Genomic DNA, 17,761 nt, shown 5'->3' with positions numbered 1-17,761 from the left:
GCGGTTCTGCAGCAACCAGATTTCCCTTCCTACTACATGTCAAGAGAAGAGCTGACGGAAGAAGGAAGCACCAGCCCTTCAGACATTTGCCATAAACCACTACCAACCATACTGACCGTTTCACAGGCAAGACGCTTACTTGCCCTTCGCCATTTCATATGTGGGTGAAAAAAATTCTTGTCTTAGCATAGGATTTGTTGGGTTAAAAGGCATTTACTTCCTAAAACCACTATCTCCTCCTCCATTCAACAGCATCATTTCAAAGGGGTGGCGAACATTTGAACACAGCACTTGAATGGCGTCAACGAACGAGGCCGTACCTGTGTGCTATAGCAGGTTTGTGTCCTTCGCCTTTGCACCAAGGGACATCTTCATGAAGGTAGGACAAGCCACGGGCCATTGTTTCTGCAACATGGCAAAGCTCATTCCAGCTGATAATATTGCCCTTCAGGTAATCCGTCAGAGAGCCCTGCGAAACAGGACATCACATGTTCTTAATCGCAGACCCTGCTACGTGACAGATGTGCCAACTCATCAGTTTAGAAAATGGTTTTAATGAGTGCTTGAGAAATTTGAACCTTGATTTAACAGGGGGGAAAAAATCACTAGCAAAAGTAAAAAAGAAGAAACGAAAACCAGAAGCGTTCATGAGTCCTCAGCCCTTGACAGCATGGAAAGTATCTGGATGTCTAAAAGGAGTCTACTCATCTGCCAGGGAAGGGGAGGGAGGTAAGGAAGGGAGAAAATCATCTCAAAACAGAGCAATTCATCTAACCCAAGAAAGGGGAAAGCCTTCCATGCAAGAAGATGATGCATCGTATCAGCCGGTTGTGGCAATGATTGACTCAGTAGACCTTGGATTAAACAGAGGGATAACGCTGCTGGCTCAACCCTGGATTTGTGCGTGTTTGTTTTGTTTTAAGTGTTAGTCATGTTTGATAACTAAAGCAATCCATGAAAGCAAACACGGAGCCCATCTGCAAGGGGTGAGCTGGGACTGCGACGGTCTGCGACCCCCGGCTCCCACATGCCCATCTACGCACGTTAAGAGATGGTGACCACCACATACGTGAGCTGCGGCTTTTTATGCCTCCCTCTCTCCCCAAGTCCCACCTTTATTAATCCTATGTTTGTGCAGAAAAGTCTTGAAAGCTAAAGGAAGAGCCTTTGAATGAGGGGAGCAGGAGCAGTTCTCTCCTACCACTGAGCCATGGCTCACCAGGGACAGACTGGATAGATTACAGGGGAGCTTCTGGGAGAATATTAGACACCAAATCCTCCTGCTTCACAGCCAGCTGCCTCTCTGCCTTCCCAAAATGTACGTGCAATGATACATTACCTTGTCGTGGAAAGCTGTGATCAGCCAGAGCTCTGTCTCTAGGTTTGTCCCTCTTTTCTCTGCTGCGATAAATTGCAAAAGGTTTTCATGCTTCATGCCAGGAGTATTGAAAATCTCCCTCTCGCTCTGCCAAGATTGCTTATCCTAAAGCAGGGAGAAATGCACCATCAAAGATCACGCTTTCCTTTAAAGCAAACAGCTCCTTCAGCTCAGTCAGAGCTGCTCATGTTCCTCTTAATATCATCCTCCGGCATTAGTATGTGATGTATCCCTTGAAAATGAGGCTGTTTTCCTAAAGGGTAGATGCTGGAGAAAGACTGGAAGTTGCTGTTCTCAGTCTCCCTTCTCGAAAATCATCCTCAGCTATTCCTAAAGCACATGTGTGGGGAGGGGGGGAGGAATCCAAACCCAACCTCACCGAGAAGTAAGATTTGTCAAGATTTCCTAAAGATGCTTGCAAGAATAAAGCCTGTGCATACAGCACCCAGATCTGCATTGTAGCTGTAATTGTTACGATTGCAAAATCTAATCTAAGCTCTATTGAATATTTACTAGCAGGTCACAGCTGGCTTGGATGGAAGATGTGCACATCTCCTTTAGCAACGCTAGGACAACAAATACGGGGCAAAAAATTAACGAAGAAAGAGATAGCAGAGGAGCACAAAGATGTTTCAGTCATTCTTCTTTCATTTGACTTTTGATTGCTTTTCTCCTTCCATCTGCAATTCCTAGAGAGTCAAGTCAGGAGTGTTCAAAGGTTTCCTAGAGCGGAAGATGTGAGCTGACAGAAACGGTGCAGTTGCAATTAGCTTGCACAGCGCGGGGGCTGTGCCTCTGTAGGCTGTAAACTGTTTGCTGGGTTCGGGTCCGGATTTATAATCTACCTAGGCAGGACACACAAAGCCAGGGCTTTGGTCCTTTGTGTGCACTTTGGGCATTGCAGCTGCACGCTGCCTCGCTGGACTTTAACAACACGGACATTTGCAGCGAAGTTAAAATACCCTGTAGATTTCAAAATGTGGTCGGTTTTGCCTTTCTTGCAACAACTATTACTACAGGAAGCATTTGGTAATGAGGTAACACAGAGAAAAGTGTAGGGAGGGAGGGTCCTTGAACTTTTTACCCCAGCAGAAGAGTCCAGATGCACCTTTGTTATGGTCTTAAAAACACCTCCATAGGCACTTAGAGCATCTCAGCACCGGTGAGGAAGCCCAGTGAGTAAGAACCTAATAAGAAGTAAGAACCCTTCTTACCTGAATAGGGAAGATTTTCACTGCTACGTAGTCATTCATCAGCTGGGCCTTCCACACGCAACCAAAGCGTCCCCTCGCCTTGATCTCCAAGAGCTGCAGAGGCTTTAGGCCAACCAGGGGAGAAGGGGGTGGTGGGCCGGGGTCCTGCACAAGAGAAAAAACATTGTCACCAGCTGAAGCTGGACTGTAAAACAAAGGAAGGGGAGGAATGGAGAGATTGCATATGGGGAAAGAGGTGTAAAGAAGTGACATTTTATTTAATACAAATTATTTAGATGTACTGTTTGCAGCAAGAGCAGCCTGAAATTCCCTATCTTGCTTTGTAGGGTATTTGTGTAGAACATATACAACAATCTAGGCCTCCAAGTGTCACTTTGTGTGTCGAACAACTGCCTGCCATCCTCTGACAAAACCTGAATTCTCCTATGTTTTCAAAGCAAGAGCTATTTTGGGCTGTAAAATACCAATGACCTCAAGGCTATCTCCTGCCAGAAGTAGGAACCTTTTGATCTTTGTGACCCAACAGCCAACTACACCTAAACCCCGCCCCGCTTTGCACTTCATCAGGCGTGTTTCACATAACCCTAGCGATGGGCAGTAAACAGGTCTGTCAGCATCATAAAGATCATATCTGTTGAAACTCCGCATTTGTCCAGGAGAACAACGCAACCCCGCAGGACGCGTGGGGTTGGAGCTCTATCCTATCTGCTTTCAGATGGGAAAGGTTCACAGTATGGGCTGTCATGGGCAGAGGAGGGAGGGAGAGGTAGCTGCTCGACCCTTCAGAAGAAACCAGAAGGCTCAGGGCTCAGCAGAGCCAGCAAGGACCAGTTCCCGATGGCTTTGGGCCATGAGGATGACCTCCTGTATGCATTCTCTGATGGCTCATAAAAACTGAGCTTCAACAGGGAAAGCATCTCCCCTCGCCCCGTAAAGCTGGTAGGAACTTTATCATCTCTCTGATCTCTGCTGCTCTGCAAAGTTGGCTGAAACCAGGCAACGGGTTTGAGAGTTTGGGGGGAAGGGTAGCCACCAAGCAAGGCTGTGTGACTCCATCCCTTAGGAACCTCAGACACGGTAGTAACTCCGTCTAAACCCATCAGCCTCACAGGGAAGTCAACTGTACCACCAACTTCAAAAAGATAGAGAAGAAAAGTTAGGCCACCTGCGAAGAGTGAAGCAAAAGTGGATGTGAACATATACTGAGCAGCCTCTGTGCCTTTTGTAAGGTGCAAATAAAGGGGAGCGACCCCCTCACCTCATTAATGTCGACGTGCCCGTAGGGAGGCTTGCGGTGACGGTACATCCAGAAGGCCAAGAGGATGGCCATGGAGAGGACAGCGATGGGGAGCAGCGAGTACACCAGGATGTTGAGCAGGGAGGGCGTTGGCGGCGGCGGTTCGTATATGACTGTGAGAAAAGAGCAGGGTAAATGAGGGAAAGGACCCTTCAGGCATGCAACAGCACTGTCAGCTACACGTCCAGATGCAACCAAACCCCATCCTTCCTTCTACTCCAAAGTTGACAAGGCTTAGTGGCATGTCCCATCACACCCAAGAGTATTCATAAGGCTCCGCGGTTTACTCTTTTCCATACGGCTAGTAGTAATGGAGTTACAATGGTCCAAACCACACTTTGCAAGCCGAGCCTCCATCTGACCTTTATTTAAGATGGGTATTTCTTGCTGGGGTACATAAAAGCAGAAAATTTCCTCCTCTTAACCGTTCCGAATGTATTAAGCGAGCACGAAATCCCTCGCAGCGTTGCTTTGTCTTTTACAGTGATTGACAAGATGTCAGTTTTTAGTAAAATGCTGCCGGAGCCACAATCAAATGCACTATTCCCACAGTAGTTCTTGTTCCAAATTACATCAGTGCAGTTGAGACACAAACAATGGGAATACTAAATGGAGCCATGTTGCTATGTTGGAGACAGGGAAGGAAAAAATAACAAGACTTGCCAAATTAAACAAAAAACTGTGAGAGAGAATATTTGCTACTAGGTTGCTACGGGTACATTAATAACAGGAGATAATAAAACCCATGTAAACAATTAAAAACCTAACAGGAAAGCCCAGGAAAATCTGATAATGGTCTACTGGAACATCTCAGTAAATGCAGGTAGCCGATAGTAAAAGAAACCATCCTAAGAAAAAGATCCACCTGCTTTAATAATTTTTATTGAATGATACTTTAGCAAGCCTACAGCTAAAAGAATCATCATTTTTCTATTGGCCTCTGAAGAAGGACCTGCTATTACTTTTCTTCCTTGAAGTATATCCACAAACTCTGAAAACTGACACACATACCCATTCCTTTTCAATCCCCAGACCAAGAAAAGACCAATCAAATGCAAAAATCCTTGATGCCCAAGATATTTGGAGACCTATGACCTATGAAAATTAGTGAAGAAGGTGTCAAATACCTTTTAAGAGTTTGAGTTGATCCATACTATATAAATCACACCGCCCTCTTCCCCTTGTGTGGGATCTTGTTTTGTAAGAGCTCACTGTGAACGTCCACCATAAAGAGAATCTAATCCTTACTGATGTTATACGAGGTGTTGGTACAACACACTTTACGCACAGCGTGAAACAACACTAAAAAACTATTCTTGAAGATTCCCAGCAGAAGGACTTCTAGACTTTGTAACCAAAATGGTACTTTGTGTCCTGTCAGATGTATTTTTTTACTTAATATCCAACAACTCGAAGTCATCACCAACTGGGAGACCCCAACTCTCCGTCCACCCAGTCACTCACCTTCTGGGCCGGTGACTTCAGGCAAATGGGTAAATTTCTCATTGCAATAGTTGCCCTCGCAGCAGCAGAAAAACACTTGAGGGTTTTCTTCTGTGGCTACGCACTCCTGCCTGCGTCAGGGAGGGAGAGACAGCAATGAAGGGAAGAGAAAAAACAACGTCAGCCATCTCCTGCCTCGTCTTTGGGAGCCAACCTGCCCCGAATCATCTTCTCCACGTGCCTTTTCCTGCTGCTGAGCTGCACAGATCAGCAGTCTCCACTTAGAGAAAACAACTTGGCATTCAAATACCCCAGTGAATAGCAAAGATCCTTGAAAAGACCGTAAAGGAAACAAATGCTTCCATATGTACCAAAGGCATTAGATGGCGAGTAATAAATAACAGCCGCCGCCACTAACTGAATGAGCAGCAGAAGAAAGATGGAGAGATGCCTCCTTCCCTGAACAGTGTCTTTCCCGCAGCCCGTATGTATGCTGTCAGGGGAGAGGAGTATTTGATCATCCAATTAAAGATTGTGCCATAAAGCACATATGACGAGGGCTGAGCTAAGACCTCTCTCACAGCCTTGAGCATCACTATACACACTAGAAGGGCACCAGACACCAGCAGCAACAGTCCTGCTGCAGGCAGGAGGAAGGCTGGGGGTTTTTTAAAAGTTTAATTTTCAGGTGCCATCTCCTTCTCCTTTAAAAAACTTACTCCTGCACAAAAGCCTTTAAGAAAATCAGGTTGCAGCTCTCACTTTTCATATTTGCCTCTTATCCAGGTAGTGCTACAGCGTTCTCAGCACCAAGGTTTCCTTCCACACCGTGCAAGGCGTTAGGGGACTTCCACGGATCAGACCAACTCCACTTCCACACATCCTCCCTCTGCCACAGATCAATGCCAAAAGAGACGTGCAGTGATTTCTGCAGTGCTCTAACAGTCATTTCTTTCTCTTTCTTAAATGCCTGCTTCCCTTCCCTGCCACCTTTTGCTACGTTACCCTCTGCTTTTAGCTATTAGGGCTGCAGAGCTGCTCTCTGCAGAGAACTGTATCAAACTATTTCCTGAAGCCCAGCTAAATTATATGCATAACTTCCTTCCTTCGACCACTCGGAGGAAGTAGCAAAACAATCATATGTGTTTGACATTATTACTCATTTATGAACCCATGCCAAGCCTCCCTTTCTGTGGTATCACTGACATACTGCCACGAGAAGAACGGAAAGGGCTCTCTTCAATCATAACACAGGGTTGGTTTTGGTGCTTTATTCCTTTTTGGGAAAAAAAAGCAGCTACAGCTGAAATGCCTCCTGCAAGGTCTCAGCTGGGAAGCACTTGGTTTGTTTTTCAGGCTTTTATTTTTTTTAAACTTCAAAGATAAAAAGCAGCTATTTGACTTATTCAAATGAACAAAGATGTTTCAACAAGTTAAGCAATGTTTCCAGATGCTTTTTCGTGAAATCAGATAACAAGCCGTTTGGATTTAACAGCATCAGTATTGGAGTCTTCAATAGAAAACACATCCTTTGCTAAATCTGTTGGTTAAGAAATCAAGCTAATGAGTGAAAACAGCCTGCTCCACATCTGCAATTCATTATCCTTGTCTTTGAGCTGGTGTGCGCTCAGGGCAGCCATCCAGGTACATATGACATGTTATACTTAGCAAATATTACAAATGAGACAGTGGGAGAGAATGACACATTTTTCTACGGCCGCGAGGGCACGTTTCGTAGCGGCTCACGCGCTCTTCAAAGGAACGTGAACACAACCACTCCAGTGGGGCTGTGTAAGTAAACGAAGAGCACACAAGTCGATTTTTAAACACCACCTTTTTCCTATAGCCTTAAATGTATGTATGCCACGTTCTTGGTTCCTTAAGACAAAGAACAGAGTAAGGAACCATCACCCTCAACGTCCCAACCCTTGCACTCCTGAATTTTTCACCTTCCAGCGACAAGGAGGCAGCGCTCGGCACGGACCAGCACGTGCTGCCTGCGCTAGGAGAGGAGCCGCAGCCTGGCAGGATAGGACCATGCCCTGCATGCAGGGGACACTTTTGCAGATACAGGTAGAGGTGCATCTCCCGAGGCTGCACCCAGGAGCTCAGCATCCAAAGGTGCTGGGGACAGAGACAGAAAGGGCATCAGCACAGCACCATCAATCAAAAAATCATCTTTTTAGCCATTTTTGCCATCTTGGGATGCAACACTACCTGCATGAAAGACCGACGAGGGCACTCAAAGGAAGAAAAAAAAAAAAAAAAGACTCCCATTTAAACAGCCTTTATTTAATTAAAGCTAACCTTTATTTCAAATGTTGCTTTCAACACTTGTACTGTTTGTTAATTTTCAGAAGATCTTTTAGCTTTGCCCTGGAACTGCGGCTTTGAAGAATTCAGGATAATGGATGCTCAACCCTGGGGCTGCAAAAAGGCTTGCGAGGAGCCCTGGAAACTTTTTACTGTTGTAACAGAGCAACACATTATGACAAAGTTTAAGAACCACTACATCCCTGCACAGAGACACTCAGTGACAATACAAGTGTCACTGTATATGAGAGCAGGCTCTGAAAGGAGAAATCTGTTTACAGTAAACACTTCTGCTTGGAAGTAGGAAACTAGAGTGACCTTCTTCTCTCAGAAGGATCGGCATTAAGATGACTAATGGGCCAAGGAGGATTGATTTATCGGGAAAGAATAAAAATTTAACTATATATAGAGCTTGGCCACGCAACTGGCAAGGGAATAGGTGTGGTGGGAAAATAACCCCAGCGCTAATAATAGAAGGAAGATGAGGAACGACTCACAGTCGGGATAAGCTAAGACAACGGGCACAAAAGCAGGGATGGTGTACAGCACCGAAGGGAGAAAACTCTCCAGTCACGGGACAAATCGAGTCCCAGCCTCATGGCTTAGGACCTGACGTCCTAAAACTTTTGGAATAAGAAGCTACAAAGATGCGCAGCTAGGAATTGCACAAAGGTGAGATCAACCTACATTGGTATTACACCAAGGGAAATCCTTGAATTTTATGTTCTGTTAATCCTTATTGAAAGGGTTGGGTTTGGGTTGGTCGGTCGGTCATTGAGGTTTTTTTAACAGAAACACTGAGTCCAGAGCATTGTCCTTTTAAACTGTGAAACTTCAGAGGGCTATTTTCTTTTGCTGTAATTCTTTTCCCCTCTGTAGAATTGCATCAAGGGAAATGAGAAAAGACTAGTTTATTTTCCCAGCTATTTAATGAGGCTGGAGCCTTCGTACTAGAAAACCTCGCTCCTTTTCTCGCTACAGGCAACAACACACAAAACACGCGTATTGCTTTTGCTGCCCCACTCTTTCTCCTGGCCCGTCTCTTAACTCAGCCGAAGAACAGAGAAACTTTTTGCAACCTCACCAACGCCAGACTATCTCAATCTCTAACTACCCCCAGATATCTGTGCTTTTCTAGAGAGCTCCAAATGATTCCAAGTTTTCCTTTGTATCGCCAAATGCTCTTGGAAGAACATATTGCTCTTCATTTGATGGTACAGGACACGTTTTTCAACGCATGCCAGAATTATCAAAGCTTTGCTAAGGAAAAAAAAAAACCCACACAACAAAAAAAAACCTAAAAGTGCCTTTTGCAGCTTCTATTTAGAAAGTCAAGGCAGATAAGACAATTCTGAAAGCTGCATTAGCAACAGAAGTAATTACAGGGGATGAATGGGCCAATTGACTTGGACTTGCTTTCTTTTCCTCGATGCAAAAAACACGAGCCTTTGCACTTAGAAGAACAATTAAACCTGCATTCAGAAGAAACAGTTAGGCTATTACCTGTCATAACAGTTGAAGTCATCTAACCAGCAGCCTTTCTTCACCAGTTCGATGGAGCCCGAGTTGTTTCTCCAGGAGGCGTAGCAGTGGAGCCGCTTGTCCTTCTCCCCTTCGCAGCGCTCCACGCCGCTCTGGTTGGTCTTCTCCAACTCCCAGTTGGCGTTGTAGTAAATGCATTCCCTTGTCTCAGCTTCCCCATGGCCCGGTCCTGAAGCAAAATTCAAACCCCAAGTACATTCAAAGCAAAATCAGAAACAGATCCTGGGAGTCGCATCTCCACGTGGCTTTGCTTTAGGTGATGCATACATTTGCCTCCCTGAGAGCTAAGCAGCTCATCGATGTGAGCTTCAGCATGGTGTGGAGGGTTATTCTCCTTTGCTGGTGTGAGGTGGGGAACAGAAAGGTCAGGTTTGCCTAGGCTCACAACAGGAGCTCATGGTGAAGTCAAGAGCCCAGCTGAGACCCCTCCCAGGTCTCCTCTGGCCAGTGCTTCAGCCACAGGAGCCTAACAGGGGGATGCACAAGGCACCCATAAACAGTATTCTCTAACCACAGAAACCCTGCTTAGGAAAGGCAACCTCCTGCGGTGCTACTTGTCGCTTGCTGGGATGTCACATAATGGAGTTACCCTCCCTCTCCACCACTATTTTGGGAAACACCACCTAAAAATAAATGGTTTCTTACGTAGGTAGGATGTAACTGAGAACAGGTAACATTCATCCTGCAGAGGAGGGCCAAACCAGTGCCTATTCCACACTTAGATCCCAGTTCAGGCTTATTTCTTTACTGAAAGAGTGGTCAGGCCTTGGAACAGGCTGCCCAGGGAAGTGGTGGAGTCACCATCCCTGGAGGTATTTAAAAGACATGTAGATGAGGCGCTTAGGGACATGGTTTAGTGGGCATGGTAGTGTTGGGTTAACAGTTGGACTTGATGATCTTAGAGGTCTTTTCCAACCTTAATGATTCTATGATTCTATGATTCTATTTGGATAAATGCCATGTTTTTGGCTGTGGTTGACACAGCTCATGCTGCCTCTCCACCCAAGCAAGACCTTCAGCAAAAAGCAACTCCATTTCCTGAACAACTCTGGCCTCCCCAAATGGACGTTTGGCCTCCACAAACCAAGGAGTCTCCATAGCCTGTGGTTCTTTCCCCCATTAGAGCCTTGTACCAAAGGACCGAGGAGTTCCTACTGCCCCAAGCGAAACAATTCCCACATGGCCACCACAGCACAGAACTGAAACACAGATTACAGACACATCCATTAAAAACAGAGTCAAGTAAGGGAACACTGATATCTGCAGGTGACCTGTTTTGTCCTAAGCCTTAGAAATCCTCTCTTCATTTGGAAATATTCTGCTTCGAGGCATTTTGAGGATGAGTTTAATATGAGAAGAAGAATGAAACAAACACACGACATGTAAGCAGACACCCAGAAAAGGTACCATGAAGCTAGTGATTTTGTAAATCCTGAGATGCCCTGCAGCCATCTCTCTTTGGGATTACCCAACCCAAGGCAAGGTCAGACCTGACCGTTATTTTGATGGATTGCAATCATGGAAAATGTAGGTATCCCAATAAAATGTGTTGACAACCGGGTAGCAAACATGAATGTGTCCCGCAGGATGGTGAAATGAAAGCGCTGCGCTCCCAGAATAGCCAGACCTTTGCAAAATGCCGAACTAAGTTTCTGGCTGGAAAATTTTGCAGTGCTTTCATGACTCTATCTTCTCCAAAGGCCGTGCAACCTTTAATGTTGAGATTAAGGCAGTTGGGGCCATGTCTGGACAATCTAAATGCAACCCAGCCTGTGATTTCCACTCAACATGGCAAACCAGCTACTTCCAAAAGGTCTCTACAAGGTGATATAATTCAGTCTGCATAAGAAACTGAGCAGTGAGTGCCTTACAGCCGGCAGAGAAAACACCCAGCCTGGGCACAGGCACCAGCTCCAGGCCCAGGATACCTTCATCGTTTCCATACCTGAACACCCATCCACTCCTGATGTAAGCACCCTCACAACACCCAGCCAGAGAAGGGAGTATTACTCCCAACTGAAGATCCAACACGTCAAGATTAAACGACTTGTCCCAAATGAGCAGGATGCCGGGGGAAGCCTGACCTGCCTTTCCACAGCCTGCAGCTCCTCAAGTTGCCAAGTCTCCAAGCTGGTACCTGGTGGCAGGATTCACCTCCAGTTTTGCAGTGCATGGAGAGCACTTTGGAGATGGCGCATGAGCTAGAGGTTGCTTTCAAGCTATTGAATGTAGCCTGATCTGCTGCAGGGCATCAACCTTCTGCTGCCAACAGGCATCAAGCAAGGAGCGCAGATGACCTGGCACAGAGCAGAAGTGGAACTGCAAGAAGGTTGCAGGAGAAACCATAGTTTCTGCACAAGCTAGGGGTGACGTGTCCAACCTGCTCCTGCTACTGACACCTGGACTCAGCAATGGGTAATTTTCATGGTACGGAGCAAACTCATCAAACTGGGAAGATCTCTTTGCAAGTTGAAGAGGTGTTCAATCCTTCAATAACTCTTTTTTTGGGAAGAATGTTTAATCTGCATTGTGGGACAGACTGAAAGGGAGGAGGGGTATGAGAAAGTCATAAAGCTGACTTCGGAAACTGGAAATCATATTCAAAGCACACACGAACAAGAGCTCAATTTCAGTAGCAACTGCAGGTTTTATCGGCACTTGCAAAGCTCCATCTGAGTTTTCCTCTGACAAGTTGCTTACTATAATAAAAACAACTTACCGATATCCCTCAACACAGAACAGTGCCAATATTGACACTCCTTGTTAAAGCCTTGATATTTGTTCTCTTGATACTTACACCACGCTTTGTTAGGGCAGATTAAGCATTTTTGCTAAATACTGGTTAATAGCAGGAAAGCAAAGGAGCATTGTCTTGTGTGCGGGGCGGACGATATCTTTTTATTTATAAAGGAATGAGTAAATATCTTAGCTTCATTGTAATACTTCACATGGCTCCCTGCTGATACCTGATAGCTAATACTCACTGTCACCTTCTGGTCCAGTCCTTGAAATACATTTTGTAATATCATTTCCATCACCCCAAACCAAATCTCGCTTTTGCTCTAGATGGAAATTTCCTCTCCCTCCCCAACCCCATCTCCCAGAAAGCAGAAAGGTTTAATGAACCATTTGCCTGGGAAACAGCCCCAAAATCTAATCCTGGCTCAGCCACCTCCGTCTGTAACCTCGAGCAATATTGTGTAGCCTCTGTTTTCTCCACTTGCAACGAGGGCCAATGCAATGCACAAAGCTGCAGTGAGATTTGATGTTTTCACTGTGCTTTGAAAAAGGAATGTTTAAAAGATGTGAAGCAGGAGCTATATCGGCTCTGGGACCAGCAAACCGAGTCTGCTAAATCCTGTGCTGAGCCCAGGCTCCCTTCCCCCAAGACAGTTGTCTTTTCTGGAACAAGTTTCAGCTGAAGACTAAGATCTGCTTGCAAACACGCAAACCCAACTCGGCAAACAGCAACCGCGCCAGGAAAAAGGCCTTTCGCAGTTTTTTCCCCTGCTGTCAAAGTTTAGATGAATTGAATAAAAGCATGTATAAAGTTTTGGATGACTAAAGACATGCATGTTTCCCTTCAAACAGCCCCTAAGGATGCTTGCATTAAGGAGACACTTTAAAAACCTGCGTGTTTGCTACCTCCTTTCAGATCTTTCTAAAAAGCCGTTTGGTAAGGATCCTCATCCTGCTGGGTGCTCAGGACTGCAAGAAACCCTTTCATTTGTGCCCGAGATGGTTTTTAGGGGCACGGCTCCAGGGGTGGGTGTTAATTTACCTGCTGCTTTAGCTCATCAAGAAACACTCACACCTTGCTCTGTAATGGATCACGCAGAGACCAAAGTTTGTAGCTAACTGCCTTCTCTGCGCTGGCTGTGTTAAAACCCTGAATTGAATGGAGGGAGGGGGAATTGAAACGCGGTTTTGTCCCTTTGAGGGAGATCGGTGGGGTGGTGGTGACTAAGAGGAGGAAATCTGAGCTCTGCTCCTGCATCTCCGGGAAGCCATGTAGTTCTTCCTGCCTCTTCTTTCCCCCTTGGGCAATGGGTATGGAAGTGCCTGCTCCCCCAGGGACACCAGAGGTCTGTAAGAAACACCGAGCTGGACACTTCTGCAGAGCAACACAGGTGGGAGAGGCACAGATCAACCACGTCCTGCTTCTCATTTCAACTTGCAAGAAAAATCGGGAGGGTATTGCCCCAAAACGGGTGCAGGATGCCCTTGTCTCCTTCCACTGGACACAGCTGATGCATTAGCACAACAAGGGTTGGGTTGGACGTGAGTGGGCTTCCCTCAACCCACAGCAGCATGACCTGGCTCCTGGGAGGTGTTGAACCAAATCTGAGCAGCTGAGGGAAGGGACAGGATTAATTTTGGCAACAAAAACCTTTTCCTGCAACAAAAGCCTTTGGGTGCAGTCACAAACCACAGCTTGAGATGGATTAAAGGGACTTGTGTCCCCAACGGTCCTTCCCTCCCGACGATGCTCTTGCTGTCTCCCTCATGCCAGCATTGGCACGTCAAAGGAAAGCTCCTGACCTCTTTCATGTGATCGCATTCCCTGGTAAGGACACCCATGCTTAGCTTTTGGCAGAAAGTCAACAGGACTTCGGCGTAACGAGATATAAAACATTTGCTAAGCAAGTGTTGGAAGATTGCTGTCGGAACTTGGTTCCTTGGGCCCCCGTTCCTCTCCCACCTAACCCAACTCCACCAGCCACAAAGCAAAAGTTGGAAAAAAAGCTGGTTCCTACTCAGCAGAGACTCCCGTTAGGTACAGGCAAGAGGTACAAGGCAGGTGGGATCTGCTGGCCCCTGCCACACGTATGCATTTTGCAGGGGAGATGTTTCAACCACGTCTGCAGAAACTACCGCCGGCAAAACCGCCTCGCTGCATAGGCAGCGCTTCGCAGAAAATGCTGAGCAAGCAAACCAGGAGCACGCACGTCGGGCAGGAGCACAGCATCTCCAGCAGCGCAGCCTGCTATCAGCCCCAGTTCTCTCCATGGACAAGAGCCTCGTGTCAGCAGCCAGGGGAAAACATGGTTGAACATTTTCATACCACAATCCACAAATAGTCATTTAAGGAATAAAGTCTGAAGTCCTGTTTGAAATCTAAGTCTAAGGGAGAATTAGGCTTTGCAGGAGCAGATGGGTTTCTGGCATCCCACTGCATCTACCCAGCGGTCTGGGAATGCCATAGGGTGGCTTCTCCCAACACCTTCCTTGAACAAAAGCTGCGCATAAATACCTTTACACAAAATACCACCAAGCCCAAATAACTCCCAACACATCATGAAGGTGGAGGCAGGCTACCCACCACCACCCATTTTCGGGGTGGAAGTCAACTTTTTGACCTCAGTCCTGAGAAACCATCATTACACCGATTCCCTTGGGTCAATTTTCTGCTCCAGATGACTGAAGCACCTCTGGGATTTTGCCGAGCAAAGACCCCCAGCACCTATCCGAGGCACGTAATGATGGGAAGAACAGTCGAAACACCGTGTGATGCGGCAAGACCTCTCTCCTCTCCTTGGGAGTTGCAAGGCACAGAGGGAGCTCATTAAAAAGGGTCCTCTTGAACTGAAGGACTTCAGCCTGCTGAGGCATGGGACCTTGCTGCTGATCTGAGACTAAACTCTGCTCTCCTAATTTGGAGCTGCCGACAGATCACTGAGGCTGTGTCATTATCCAACAGCTGCTAAATTATAGCCAAGATCCAGTGTAGCAACTCCGGGTCTAGGTGTTAGCAGTTGCTGGGCTCCTAACTCATAATTAGATACATAGGGAATATCTTCCCCAAGGCTGAAGGCTGCTATAAATCTCAGCTCTTTATCTCTGCCTGTCCCCTTTTTAAAACCTAAAATGAAAGTATATACAAAAAGATGGGATGTGTCAAAATAGTCTGCATAAACACGGAGTGATTTACCAGACAGTCTGTTTGCCTAACTGTCAAAACCACCGGGCTTTATACATGAAACTGTGTATGCAACTGAAGTTATTTGCAAACACTTAGTTATGTCCCTATATAGCTATTTGTACATGTAATTTTATAATATAAAATGACAGAGATTGTACACTGAATTGGGGTAATTGCCCTCTAATTTGGAGGGTAATTGCATGTAGCAATTAAGCAACTGCGGATGCATTCTTGCATGTGTGATTATGAAAGTCGGGCCCTTTGTTTGAGGTTTGGGATTGTTTTCAAGAGCTATCCCTCAAACCACGGCATGGTTGAGCAGAGCTGGGAAATAAGAGGCTGCTGGGCGCTCACCTTGCAGCGCAGCCTCTGCTGGGATCAGCCACTTCAGCACCAGCTCACGCCCGACCATTCCCAGTGCTCAGCGCCTGCAGGGATGCGAAACCAGCCACCTCTGAACCTGGGGCACATCCTTCAGCGGGGGGACCACGATCTAAGCATGTGTAGTGCACACTGGGAGGCAGTGGTGGGGAGGGATAAAGAGGGCTGCTGCCCCCCAGCTCTCCCTCTCCCAGACACCTGCCCAGAAGTTACGTGCAGTACTGCAGATTAAAGAAATTCAAATAGTTATTGCTAGCATTTTGGATCCCAAAATCAAGCCAGAGGAAGGCTTGCAACTGGGAAAGTTTGGAAAATGTTGCTCTAGAGAGACCACCCAGTTGCATCTCTACAGAGCCGATAACGAATCCGCAATTAATAAATGTTGCTCCAGCACTTATTCCCCAAGCGCAGTGATTTCATTCCTCCCTAAATACGTTTTTAGGCAAAGCATCAAACTAGCGATGACATCTGTGGTTAAGTATGTAACTGTACATGAGGATTTAAAGACTCGTTGCTTGTATGCCCCGTTCTTCCACAAAAGCCTTGAAACAGCGGAGCCCCACGTAACAGAAATGACCCCCTTCCTCCAGCCCAAACTTCACCCCACCTTTGGGGACCCCCATGGCCAGCATACGCCCTGGCACGGAGCCATCAAATACCCAGGGCTTGCCCCTTCCAGCCAGATGGATGCAGGGATGGGCAGTGCCCTGGCTTATTAAAAAACCTGGTAAAGCATCGACTATATCAAAATGTTTTGGTTTTTAAGCCAGATCAGGTAAAACCAGGCCTGTGCAGCACCGAGAACAGCAACGGTATAATGCCAAGGGAGGATATTACTTTGAATTTTGTTTTCTGTCAATACATTGGGCATATCCCACAATAAAAGAGCTTGAAGTTTTCTAGTCAATCAATGGCTGTTAATCTATTATCTCACCATATATTGCCATGGTAACCTGCAATGATGCCATTGACAACCAGTCTCAAAAGGACAGGAGGCTTTAAGTCATTTTCTTTTAAAATTAAAAAAGGAACTTTAATATTAAGAAATACATCCTCCTTGCTCACCAGGGATGACAACTCAGGGCTTCTATATTCACACCATGACTCACACTTCACAGCTTCCACGGACATCTGTGTAACAATCCCCCCCCCATATATCTCTTTTTTAACTTGGGCTTAACTCAGTAAAAGATAACAAGGAAATTATTCAAAAGAATTAGAGCTTTATTACAATTTTCCCCCAAACTGCTAGTAAAACCTGTTTTGTAAAATATAGGGAGCATGTTTTAAGAGTCATTACTACCAGCTCGGGGAAAGGATGCAATAAAGGTTTAATTCTTCTGAATAATTTCCTTGGTATTTTAAGTGGAACAGGGTGGAGAGAAGAAGGATCTGGAGAAGGACATGCAACATCCCAGCTCCTTACAGATCCGTAAAACCAGGCAGATTCCTGTTTAGGGAAGACGGAGCTGAGTGAGATGACAGCGTACTCCATTTAGTGAAATACTGAGTGTACACACACACACACACACAGAGCTGATGAGATTAATCTCTTGGCCCGAAGGGGAGGATCACTCAGGAAAAGATTTAGTAAATCATTCCTCTGGCCAGGCAGAGCGATCCAAGGAGGTTTGGCCAGGTCACCGGCTGGACGGGTGTGCGGCAGGATAGAAACGCTGCCAGCAGTTAATCAATTTTTGGAAGCAGTGCATTTTTGACTTGAACTCAGCTGGTCATTTCTATATTTTATTTAAAGAAGAGATCATTTTAGTTATCCATTAGAAAAATCCTATTTTGTAGCATTTCAGTTAAGGACAAAGCCAAAATGTAATTAGATTTCTCCTTTCGCATCGCTAACTGTATCTGTCTCCCCAAAAAAAGGTTTTAGTTCTTTAATAAAACCATCAGGGAGATCAATCAAAAGCATTTAATGCCGTGGTGCTTCTGCAGTTCATGTTTAAATGCACTCTGGGTCACAAACGAGGCAATTTGGACAGCAGAGCTCAAACCGGATTAGCAATAACACACAAAAAAAGGCCCAATTTCTTTTCCTTTTTTTTTTTTAATACAGATACAAACTCCTTCGCTACAACCAAGAGGATAAAAACAAAATCAAGTCAGCCTTGATGAACAGAAAGTTATGCATCCAAAAAGGGCCCCGCCACCGACCACCTGCCTGCACACGGCGCGGGGCGGGGGAGAAAGCGTGAAGCTGCAGATCGCCCAGGCAAACCTCCCGAGATGCTGAGATGCTTGCAGACGACACCAAG

General features: G+C 46.0%; 1 protein-coding gene across 1 annotated transcript in view; it reads right to left on the bottom strand.

Annotated features, from left to right (window-relative positions):
- The window catches only part of ACVR2B (activin A receptor, type IIB), a 24,930-nt gene extending 9,408 nt beyond the window's left edge, over positions 1–15,522 (bottom strand). Inside the window, exons 1-7 of the mRNA XM_009572271.1 lie at positions 15,465–15,522; positions 9,149–9,356; positions 5,354–5,463; positions 3,851–4,002; positions 2,593–2,736; positions 1,340–1,483; positions 321–469 (exon numbers count right to left, since the gene is read on the bottom strand). Of these exons, the coding sequence (XP_009570566.1) occupies positions 321–469; positions 1,340–1,483; positions 2,593–2,736; positions 3,851–4,002; positions 5,354–5,463; positions 9,149–9,356; positions 15,465–15,522 (965 nt within the window). The remainder of the gene's footprint in view (positions 1–320; positions 470–1,339; positions 1,484–2,592; positions 2,737–3,850; positions 4,003–5,353; positions 5,464–9,148; positions 9,357–15,464) is intronic.
- Between the last annotated feature and the right edge of the window lie 2,239 nt (positions 15,523–17,761).

Source organism: Fulmarus glacialis, unplaced genomic scaffold, assembly GCF_000690835.1.
Source record: "Fulmarus glacialis isolate BGI_N327 unplaced genomic scaffold, ASM69083v1 scaffold35072, whole genome shotgun sequence".
NCBI classification, from domain to species: domain Eukaryota; kingdom Metazoa; phylum Chordata; class Aves; order Procellariiformes; family Procellariidae; genus Fulmarus; species Fulmarus glacialis.
This window is presented reverse-complemented; position numbering and strand designations above follow the sequence as displayed.